The sequence below is a fragment of the Branchiostoma belcheri genome, unplaced genomic scaffold, assembly GCF_001625305.1.
Source record: "Branchiostoma belcheri isolate BF01 breed outbred unplaced genomic scaffold, Haploidv18h27 scaffold136, whole genome shotgun sequence".
In the NCBI taxonomy this organism is placed as follows: Eukaryota; Metazoa; Chordata; class Leptocardii; order Amphioxiformes; family Branchiostomatidae; genus Branchiostoma; species Branchiostoma belcheri.
Window position 1 is genome coordinate 512,969 of NW_017802780.1, and position 11,932 is coordinate 524,900.

At 38.9% G+C, this 11,932-nt stretch overlaps 1 protein-coding gene across 1 annotated transcript; it reads right to left on the bottom strand.

Annotated features, from left to right (window-relative positions):
- Positions 1-1,486: 1,486 nt before the first annotated feature.
- LOC109464303 lies at positions 1,487-10,594 on the bottom strand. Its single transcript, XM_019761256.1, has 13 exons — positions 10,546-10,594; positions 10,277-10,465; positions 9,348-9,520; positions 8,861-8,999; positions 8,199-8,295; positions 7,838-7,983; positions 7,008-7,157; positions 6,502-6,695; positions 5,273-5,384; positions 4,378-4,560; positions 2,987-3,177; positions 2,362-2,539; positions 1,487-1,945 (listed from the first exon to the last, which is right to left on the bottom strand). Exons 1-13 carry the CDS (start codon positions 10,592-10,594, stop codon positions 1,842-1,844), a joined length of 1,905 nt encoding a protein of 634 aa, XP_019616815.1. The 3' UTR covers positions 1,487-1,841.
- Between the last annotated feature and the right edge of the window lie 1,338 nt (positions 10,595-11,932).

The window sequence follows — 11,932 nt, forward strand, 5'->3', positions numbered from 1 at the left end:
CGTAAACATAATCAGCGCATGGATAAACAAATCCGTTTAACAGACAATGTGGATAATGAACATTATGATTAAAATATTGTAATAGCCCTGTACGTTGCCCGATGCATGAGATCATACCACGCATTCAACGCATTATAAACGGCAACTTATACCTTATCCGAAGCATATAAGATCTACATGTGCCATCGGTAAGGCCATGTTAATTTGATTATATGGATGACAAACGCACGCGACTGAAATTTTTACTCATTTAAACAAGAATTCTGAGACATCATACCTCAATGAAATATATGAGTCTTTGCAAATGTTTTTCTTTGTCTCATTGACAATGGTAATAAGGTCATAATTAGCATAATCTAGTTTGATTTATGGTTTTGTAAATTCAAATGACAATATTTTTACGTTGTGTACGTTGTAAAATCCCTCTACTTTATCATACTTCATTTCAACATGTCATCATTAATTATGCAAATGACCTCCACATTAACATAATATATGCATAGTGGTATCATTTGCATCATTGGTATCTATTGATGTTCTGCCTGCCACATATTAAATACATTACATGTATAAAAGTACAATTATATAAAACATTGTAATTATAGCATTTTCTCATTAATTATGTAAATTAGGTTCTCATTTGCATAATTTACATTTGATTATGTACAGCTCTCTCTCAGTAACCTACACACCAAAAATGATGAAAATACGTTGTTCCTATCTGGACTTATTGGCTTTTAAAGATTTTGCCAGAAAGTGCCCTGCAATTCCAGAACAAGCTGCTAGGAGTACTAAACTCACACCACTTGTTCCAGACAGGATAAGCTATATGTCACCCAAAAGTCAAGACCACAGCATGTTCAGGACAAAAGGTACAAAAACCGGCAGTTCTACTGCAGTACCAAGGTCATCCACCAGGAGGCCCATATTTGACCTTGACCTTCGGCTTCCTGAGTCTTACCAACATACCAAATATCATCACAATCAATAAAGGCGTTATGAAGTTATGCTGACTACAAATGTGCGGAAACACAAACACACGCGCACACACACACACGCACAGACAGACACACACGCACAGACAGACACACACAGAGACGCGTCAAAAACAATACCTCCATTTTTCATGGAGGTAAAAAAAATTTTTTTACGATACTGGTAATTGTACAAGACCACTGCAAAACAAGTAAATATGTACTTGTGAAAAAAATGTAAAACTATTCTGTAGAGTGCCATATAAATTCAAATACAAGGCAAAGAAGATAATGTAAAGAAATGAAAATGAATGATCTATATTTCGCTATACCATATTCTGTGTCTTTAGCCATTTGTTAAACCTTCATGACTATAATTCTTATAATAAAGCGGGTTTGTTTTGTCAAACCTTTTCGCACCCTCGCACCAATGGGGTCTTCATATAATCAGAGTAACTTGGCCTAATCTATAACTTTAAATACTTTTATACAACCTACATATATCTGGTAAATTTGATCTGTTCCAGGATTCCTGATAGTTACCTATTAGTAAGCTGCATAAACATAAAACTGCTAACATAAACCAAAAAACTACAGAATGTCTTAGAAGTCAAGTTACCTCACTAAGAAGTACTAAGCAGTTGTGACTAGGGAACTGATACACATTTGGGGTTAAGCAAAGTCGATGCTCTAATGGGGATGTCTGGCAATGCCAGAGCAGGCTTTTTTCCCGTTATAACTGTTTTGAGAAAAGCGATGTATGAAAAAATGGTACTTTCCTAATTGCTCCGTTGTGACGCTGCCTGGAACATGAAACTTGGCAATATAGCTAATGGGGATGTCTGGCAGTGCCTGCCAGTTGCCTAGTTACAGCATTGATTGACGGCTGTGTAACCAGCGTTTCTCCCAGTCTCGGTCTCTCTTCAGCAGGCTCTCTCTCAACTCGTGCTCAGGACTCCGTTTGCGGCGCTCTGCGGACAAAAGTGTACTCAGAGAGCACCATTACAATAATGGCAAGAATCACTAGAGGCGTGTAAACGCAAAGTTTTTTCTCCAAATCGTTCAGAATCTTATCTTCGTTAGCTGAAGTTCGGGAGCAGTGTGACCAGATTTACGTCAGGCCTCCCATACAAATCGAATGGAATTTAATTTAATTTAAATCAAAACACACCCCTCCTACTTGCGAACAACAGCCAACTACCAGTCAATCATGCATGACCTACACTCGAGAACATTTTGAAACGTTCTGCCGGCTTACCCGAACAGTAGCCGACCTGGCCGAACACCAGCCGAATTCTCCGACCTACTCCGATTAACTATGGATGGTGAATCTTGGCTATTGCTTGGGAGACAATATTCTACTATGTGTGACAGGGGCATAACTTACCAGTTGGCATTCCTTTGACGGTAAAAGGTGGGACGTACTTCCTGGTGACGTCAGGGCATGATGACGTAGTCCATTTCCTCACCCAACTCTCCACCAATCCGGACACGTCATCCAGACTGGTCTGTTCCGCCACATTGATAATGACGTCACTCACCTCTTTGTTGTACAGAAGGACCACCTAACCAAGTGGAAGATATAATCATTACACTTGGTTTAAAATGCAGCATTATTTTCTTACACGTTAAATAAAGCGGGACCTCCAATACCGTTTTGTTACCCCTAAACCAAAAAAAGTTTACGTTAAATATCTTATAGTAGTAAATATCTATACAATAAGATTCATTGTATCGATGTAGTAAGACATATTGTCTCATAAGATAAGATTTTTTTCTTAAATATGGAAAACGAAGGCACAATAAAAGAATCGTGTAACCTTTAATAATTTGAAAAGTGTCTAACGAAATCGGATGTAGAAATATTTGCCTCGTGGCTAGCAAGAAAAAGTTAGACTGACAATGACACAACATGACTTTTAATTAGAAAAAAATGATAAACATGCTTGCGGTAGCAATTGCACCTGTTTAAGACGAATAGTCCAGTGCATGTTGCTAATACCAAGGATCACCTTAAGCGGCGTCTTGAGAGCCTGCATCTCCGCCTTGTCCTCGACCCAGACCGTGACCCTGCCGGAAGCGTGGATAGCGTACAGCTGGGACAGCAGGTCCAGGACAGGCAGAGGGTTGCTGCCCACTGGGTACAGCAGCTGTTCTACACTCTGTGCTGGGTCGGGGCGGAAACGTTCCTCTACCGACTGGACTGTAGAACAATGATTGAACATGAAAGGTCAGTTTTGGCCAGGCAAATATGATTATGTTACATGCTGAAAAGCTGATGACCATTTTCGAGCTCAAATACCATCAAGATCCATTCACGGCATCTCCAGATATGCCGAACACAATATAATAAGCAACTAGAAAGGCCAATATTTGCTTTGGAGCAAATACAGCGATGGGTTCACCACATTTTACGACATGGCAGGGAAAGAATGAGAAACACAATGGAAAACAATGATTTACATTGATATAACTATAATATGAAGTAACATACGACTAAAACAACAGTTAGGATAGCTATTCCCTACTTTATTGGTTAGGATTTTTAATTGCATAATGCAAACTGTTGATTTTCAAAATAAAAATAACGTTCATGCCCCGCATTTCAATGCTGGAGCAGGAAAGCTTGAAATACCTACCAAAACACTTGAATACAGACATACTGTCAGTATGGAAATGCTCTGTGCATCAAGTTAAATCCCAACAGCCAATCAGCAAGAAATGCTCTGTGCAGGTGGAAATGCTCTGTGCAGGTGTTAATCAAGTTAAATCCCAATAGCCAATCAGCAAGAAGAATAGAGGAAAGCTGCATGCCTATTGGTTGATGCCCTGCATTCCATTGTGATGACTCATGCCCAAACGTGGTAAACATGGCACACTAACACAGTAATACATTTGCTATAACACAGCCAAAAAACTCAAATAAAACCATTCTAAAAGCCTGTATCACAAAAATTTAAAAAACGCCTAGGGGTATTTGCCCACTGTGCCTCCATACCAAATTTCAGGACCTTAGGCCCTAAAATGAAGAAGCTGAATCCATTTAAAAAATGGCAGGAGAAGAAGGAGGAGAAGGAGGAGGAGAAGAAACACCAGAAAAAGCAATATGGTTTCACCTCACCACTTCGTGGTGTGGTGAACCCATAAAAACATAAAAAGCCCATCGCAGTGCCATTGGAAAAGCCAGGTGGCCATTTTTTTTTAAAACTTGACCCTCGATTAGACAATATATATTAATTAACAGACCAAATGTCAATAAGACTCGAGTCATGACGTCGACCTGCATAGAGAACCAAGCCACGGCCCAGCCCAACATGAAATTTTGGTCGGACTATTGCTTTTAACACGTAAGCGACAATAATAGTCAGAAAATTAAAGAAGAGCGAAATGAATGGGTTCTTACTCATCAGAGAAAACAGCGGTGCTTCCACCAGACAGTGTCGGTCCCCTCCACACGCGTACAGCTTCAACTCGCTGTTCTCCTTGTAGAAAAAGTTAGTCACGTTTGGTTCATCGTTGTCGAGTTCAAAGTTGACCCAGTGGAGGAAGATGTCACAGTGCTTGACTTTGGACTCCCATAGATCACCTATAGGAACAGTTGAGAGTGTCCATTCATGAAGCAGAGATTTAAACGTGAAAACAACTAGTAGTTTCTAATAACAGACTCCTAGGGCTTACAGAAAAACGGAAAATAAGCTTTGCAGTGGAAATTACGCAAATATGCCAGAGGATTTACTAGACCACTCAAGTATTTTCTGCAGTACATGTGACATAATGTTTAGTCCCCCTTGACATATTGTCTAGTCTATTTGTCAATTAATATTATTCTATTCTCTTGTAAATATCATTATTTAGTCTATTCGCCCAGTTTCTTTAAGTTTTCCAGCGAAACAATTGACGCCTGGTAGATGCAAGCAACGCAAAACCCTTGTACACATTGTATTCTAAAAGCCCTTTTAATCATTGCCTTGTGTTCTATTGTATCACAATGAGATACATTACTTGGTTATTGTTGTTTTCTCTTCTGGTTCGGTCTGTCCTCTGTGTGTATATATGTCTCAATGTTTGTATATTCATGTACTCATATTGTTACAGATATGTGAACACCTAGTTCTTTGTATAATGGGTAAGGGTAGGCATCAGGTTTTGTTTTTGATAATCCGTACGTAATCTGAATCAAATCGGAGATTACCCTAAGGCTAGGATGGATACGCGTAGACTACGCGTAGACCGTTCCTGAGCAAGGTTGTGGATAAAGGAACGGTTCTTATAATACTTAAGTGTCACCATGACTATACCTTGAACACACGTCCCACAGACGCCCAGACACCCCTTCAGAGCCGTCTCTAACTTCCCCCTCAGGCCGGGATGGAGGAACTTCCGCGTTACCATCTCCATGATGTGGGACACCTGGAAGACACAAGAGTCTTGTTTTCTGTTACATAACAGAGCCCTTAACCTGCCCGCACCACGTACTTTATGCGGCATGCATATCATGCGAGTGCTGCGGCAATTTAACCTTTTTCACGTGGTAAACTGTCATTTGCTCTTATAAACTCTCGCAACTATGTTATGTTACCCAATTCTGCTGTTAAGCCTTTCTTTGACTTTCAGTCTTGTTATGGTCCTGTATAATATTAACGATGTTATTATCTTATTGTAGTATTCAAAAGATTGTTTTAATGTCGAACGTTGTTATTTCTATGTAATAGGTGTGTAATTATTTGTTTTATCAAATAACGTATCCATTTCAATTTGTTCTGCCATAAATTTTAAGAAAGTGAATAGTACAACAAGACATAATTTAGCCAATAGCTACACGTTTTTGTAAGTTTTTAGAAATAAAACATTTTGATTGATTCATGACATCCTTAACTATTCTTCAGGCTTCGTTTTGGATACGTGTATTGGTTTATTTGTTTATTTAAATTTTTCACAAAGTGAAAGGGAGGGCAAAACAGGTGCGAAGCACCTTTGCTAGTTGCCCTCCCACATACAAAAACAACAAGAATGTACATTACACAGTCAACAATCTATAATACAAGTAGGGCACAAAATATCATATAAACATAATCAAGGTAACAACAATGAATGGAAGAGATAACCATATCGGAACGGGCAATACAAGAGCTACATCCACACGAAGTGGTCCAGGTACATGGCAGATCAAGACTGTATTGAGTGTTGAATCTGTTGTAGGCTACTTTTGCCAGTTTATGTTTAAATGCTATGATATCAGACTGATGAGCGGCTGCCAGTGTAGACTGCCAGAGCAGATGTTTTGGCATGGTTCTGAATACGTATGGTTCCTGATACAGCACATTTCTTAACCCTCCACCATCGACATTATTCCTGTAATTGAATCATACCTGAATCATTCACTGGACGGAGTAGACAGTGACCAGTAAACATCAATTATTTCGTCAACCTGGTCAGTGGTCACTCAAATTTGAAAAAAAAAACTTTTGGAAAGGTAATCAAATGGAGAACTAAAAGACAATACTTTAGGTTATTTGCACACAGCTACCTCTGCATCTCGGTGGCCAGCAGTCCTAGCACAGTGTATAGTGTCAGAGGTAGGCACGCACACGTCGCTCCCCAGGCTCCGTTTTCTCCTGCGCCGACTGTTGTCAGCACGGTCAAAAACTAAGGACTGCTTCTGTGGCGGGTTGGCAGTGAGACAGGCGTGGGACAGGCTGTCTGGCTCAATAATTCTTCCCTCTGGAACACGCAATATTCATATATAGATTTTATATATAAATCTAATAAAAATTTAGGTGTCGAGTGTCTTGGGGGAGGAAAATAAAATTGTCATCTAGAAATCCAAAATTGATTAGATCATAGAATGGATATTTACCTGCACCAAGAAGTTGCCACACTCTTTGTCAGCTTCAGTTTGTCAGTGTAATACTGACTGAATCTGTTAGGTGTCGCTGCTGCATTATTAAAAATGCAGCCCCCTTTTTCGTGATGCATGTACTAGCATATGATGTATATGATGCAGTTCGGAGTGACAAAAAGACGTGTATTTACCGACTGAGTTAGTGATGAGTGTGTCCATGTCCAGGTGCCAGTCACTCTCTGTGGTGTTGGGCGGCAGGTAGTCCGGGTGAGCCACCCACAGCGCGCGGTCAGCCTTGTCCCGTAAGCCGATGTACACAGACCTCTCATACAAACCGATACCTGTATACCAGTTACAAGATAATGGACTTTGACCTGCAATTTTCAACACTTGGCCGTCTTTCATTATCATCACTTGTCTCTACTTAATGGCAGAATGACCGTGTACTAGTAAGTTTGGGCGCTTTCCTAAAGTAGTGGATCAAACGTGCCAGCGTAAATGAAATAAAGGAAGATACTGGTCAGGCTGGCTGGGATCAGAGGTAAACTCTCGATTCAAAGCTCCTTAAAGTAATATTCTAAGTTAAAACACCATCGTCTTGCTACGTGCGTTAACACAAAATAAACTAATATCTTGTTTATACTTAAATGCCAATAAAATAGAATCATTGAGTGAATCAATTATGAGGTCCATCCAAGGACATTATACATTCTATATAATGTCCTTGGTCCATTAAATAGGTAACAGGCATTTTCCAAATATAGGCAGTAGGTGTTGTGAAATAAACCCGTAAGAAAGCCGTTAAGCGACCATTGTGCTAGATTAGTTGTTTTTAAGAATAAACGTTTTTTTGTTACCTTTGTTGTCTGTTGTCTACTCAGCCGGAAGGAGGCAGGTGGAGTGTCTTTTAAATCATAGTTTTTACGTAGTGCAAAATATTTCAATCTCAATGTCATGAGCAATACAATCTAATTTTGGTTGCTCTCTTGCTTTCCCAAAGGTGAAAGGGGACCTAACTTACCTATTTCATACCCTGCGTTAGTGAAGAGTGGTCCGCATTTAATAGCGGCCCAGCGGGCCAGCCTGGCAGGGGTGTGTACATCCGGGTCTATACCATCTCCCTCCGGGTCATAGGTCAACTCCATGGCGATGCCGAGATTGTGTGTACTGTAAATGAAAATAAAATTTCACAATGAGCAAAATGCTTCGTACTGTTTTAGCTGTATGTCAGAGCAGCTTCGAAGCAATATGACAAGAAGCAATTTGAAACTTCAATGCTACAGTGTAGCATTGTAGTTTAAATTATAATAAATAATAAATAATAAATTATTAATGATTTAATGGTAATTTAATCTCTTTAAAATAACAGTCCTTTATCTTACCTGTAGCGCAGATCCATGACGTCATATTCATTGTTCTGAGCTAGAGTGTTCCGGTAACCTTTCCGGACTACGACCTTCCGGAAATTCTTTGGAGGAACTGAAGTTTGATGGGCAAAACAGTAGAATATTGAATAGATCGGACAATCGACGTACTGTATACAGTAAGCTTAGCTGCATGACAATTGTACCAGGGACAATCAAGCAATTTTGTATATAGATGGAATGCGTTAGACAAAATGTAAGATGTTTTCGGCTTCCTTTAAAGAGACTTTTAATAAAGCACTTACTAGCGGCAGGTTTTAAAGAATTGTTTTAGTTTAGACGGTGAAAAATTCTTTGTATCAATGCAGTTATGCATGTAGATCCCACCTGACTATATATCATGAGTATTTATATACAATAGACAATACATGAACCCTGTAAGCAAAGATAACAGATCGGTTTGTATTTATCATAACGAAGATATACAACTTTATTTATCTTTCTCCCTTATCTCCCGACTTACACGATTAGTTAAGATGTCACGCGTAAGAAAAACACGTCAGGCCTTACTTTATACATGTCCAGACGTATTCTTTAACGCATCGGGGGACTTATACTTTGATCTATTATGTGGATGCTAGGCAGTATTATTTAATATTAAAACAGTGAAAAAATGTCACCGGCTTCAGAGTTCCACTTGTTCTCACGAGTAGAGACCATTTGATAGCAGTCCACCAGAACTGGACTCAGCCGGAAGTACCTCACATCCGGGTCCTTAAAATCCTCGATGGTGGCATCGTCACAAAGTTTGGACTTCTCCTGTTGGTGATATTTGATTAGAGGTTTTAAAAAATCTTTGTCACATACATATTAAGTCTTATATTATATGATTATACAACTGGATGTTGTTGACAAAAAAATTTCCGGTAAATATTACTGTAGCTCTCCAAACAAATGCAACAAAAGCTGTTTATGACTTGAATATACGTCCTGTGGGTTTGTTAAATTGGCATATTGTTTTAACCAATGATAGTATGGACGAATAATAAAAAAATCTACACAGCCTGCTTTCTAATGTTTTATAGCGTAACGATTTTGTAATGGTATAATGTAAATATGGAATCTTGTTGCTAGATTTTTACATTTTACAGACTGAATGTTTGCTACCTGTCTGTCGCTGTCCACCAGTGGAACAGCATGCCGGCTGTACGCCGAGGCTACGTCATAGAACAGCCGGTCGTCAGCAGGCGGATCAACCGTCAACAGGGCAGCGGATGGATACTGCACAAACGTCGGTGAGTCACCCGCTTGCTTTTTTACAGCCACGTAGAGATGATTGCCTGTATGAGGAAACATACGTAATCACAGATTTTTAAACGTATCATTTAGAACAATTCCATTCATGTTTACTTACTTGTTTCTATTTGACGCGCGCGGGGTGATAGAAAATGAAATATATATCAAACTACTTTATACTTAAAAAAATATGGTTAGATTTCACGAGTGACTTTTGAGTGTATCTCATTGATCATGCAAATATCATAGAGGGCTATTGTGTTATACTCTTTTATACTGTGCAAATGAAGTCTTGATTTGAAGAATTTTAAACGATGTTTCAGTTCACTTAATTTTAAACTCTAAATGTATATAAAATTTTGAACAATTACCGCTATGAAATTGTAATATTTTGCTATTAATTATGCACATTCTTTATTTACACATCTACAAAAAACTAAAATTTGGCAATATCACAAGATGTCAAATAAGATGATTTAGATAATTTGGTCATCGACACATTCTGATTTGTACACTTATCATCTGCAATAGCGTGAGCTGCAGTGTCATAACACGCCGCTGTGTGGCAATTTTCTACGTTTCTTTATATAAGACCTATTCACAAACTAAATATCAGAGATGTCAGATATCCAAAAGGGGTTGCGTCTTTCGTGAAAATATTAGTACGGTAAATAAGTTGCATTATGCAATCTACTACGTAGTACGTAGATTGCATACTAACTAACAGAAAACTTGAACATACATACTTAGGTAGTTAAAATTAGGTTTAATAAAATATTCTGAACTACGTTGTGACGAACCATCGTGGCGCACAAAGTCCAATCCCGCACAGATGCAGAAGGTAGAAAGTAGCGGCAGTTTCTCGACCTGTCCATCGGACACCTGCAGCCGTGCCGCCCGCCCCTCGTAGTGCAGACTGCCCGCTGGCTGGTCACTGGCCGGGTAGCCCGAGTGAGGCTCGTCCCACGACTCTAGGACTTTCAACTTAACTGTACATTAGATAAAATCGCTAATAAGCACAGTTAGTGTGTCACAACGTTTAGTTAGTAAGTTAGGTTAACAATAATACAAATGACGTTAATGGTTTTAATGATTCCATTAAAATTGTTAAGTAGCATTCTCCTGTTCAGTGTAGGTAATTTTCACATGACTAGAATTGGACAAAATATTTACCCTAGATTACCTTAATATTACTTAAAAATGAGGGCTGTAAATTGTAGCAATTAGCATTTTCAATCCGAAATTTAGTTATTTTAAAATACCAAATCTATCTGTATGGGATAATGATAATAATATAATATGTATAATAAATGAACATCACCTCCATTCCACTGGTTTCTGACAAGTTTCTCTACTTTCTTCAGGGTGGTCAGAAGACGTTTGCTCATCACACGGTCTGCGCACCTAAAATTTTGTATGCCCATAACAGGCATATTAAATAGGTAAAACATATGCAAAACAGCAAGAACAAATTAAAAAAAAATCTGGCAACAATGGTCAAAGTTCACGACAGAAAATAAACTAACCGAGTAATCGAATACGTCAAAATGACAACATAAAGTTCATCCCACTTCCCAACATGTTTCTGAATTTTGCCTTGTCTTTTTGTCATTAAACATTCCAATTTTTTAAGTAGGAGACATAAGAAAGAAAAGGTGGGAAATCTCACAGCTGTTGATAATGTACTTACCTAAAAGAATATTGACATTTGAAAGGTCCGGTCATCATTTAACAACACCAAATCTAAATGATAGAATGGACTCAAACAACATTCCATATGACATTATGTTTAGACAAGCTCTACTCTCTTATAAATTCTACAATATAACATTTAAATGCCTTCACCTTGCTGCTGAAGTGAACCCTTCCGGATGTGACATACAATCTGGACAGGAAGTGTTCTCCGCCCCACACCAGGTCGAGGCTCGTTCCTCGTCTGCAAATTCGATATGTCGGGCAGGGTACTGAACCAGTCTGGATCATGTTGGCAGAAAATAATGCGATAGTATGATATTTCATTGGTTTTCTTTTCCTTTATATGTATATCTGGCATGACTCTGACTACTATTGAGTATTCATTCACTCACTCACTGGGTCGAGTTTGCCTCGGTTCCAACGACTGCTCTCCATCTCTTCCTATCCTTAATTTTAATTCTACCATCAGATTTTTCCTGTCGGGCTTTGTGTCATCCATATAGTTTTTGCTGGACAACCTCGACGTATTTTTCCTTGTGTGGGTTGGGTTCCCACAGTAGTGATGTATGACTTCATACTCACTTCTGTAGCAGTGTCTGATGAATTCAATCTTCGTTTTTTACCATTTTCGCATGCGCGAAAATGGTAACTCAGACGAGATTGACATTGGATGCATTGATAAATGGATGGATCAACGGTTCCACCCTTCAACGGCCATGCAGACATGCTAAGTCAACGCATGTCGCTAAATGTCATTGTTG

Excerpts from the sequence above, each read along its gene's own strand:
- LOC109464303 (XM_019761256.1), bottom strand. The coding sequence starts at position 10,594 with ATGCTACTTAACAATTTTAATGGAATCATTAAAACCATTAACGTCATT. Across the intron at positions 10,466-10,545 it reads TAAAACCATTAACGTCATTT|TTAAGTTGAAAGTCCTAGAG; the intron begins GTATTATTGTTA and ends TCTAATGTACAG. Across the intron at positions 9,000-9,347 it reads TGGTGGACAGCGACAGACAG|GAGAAGTCCAAACTTTGTGA; the intron begins GTAGCAAACATT and ends TATCACCAACAG.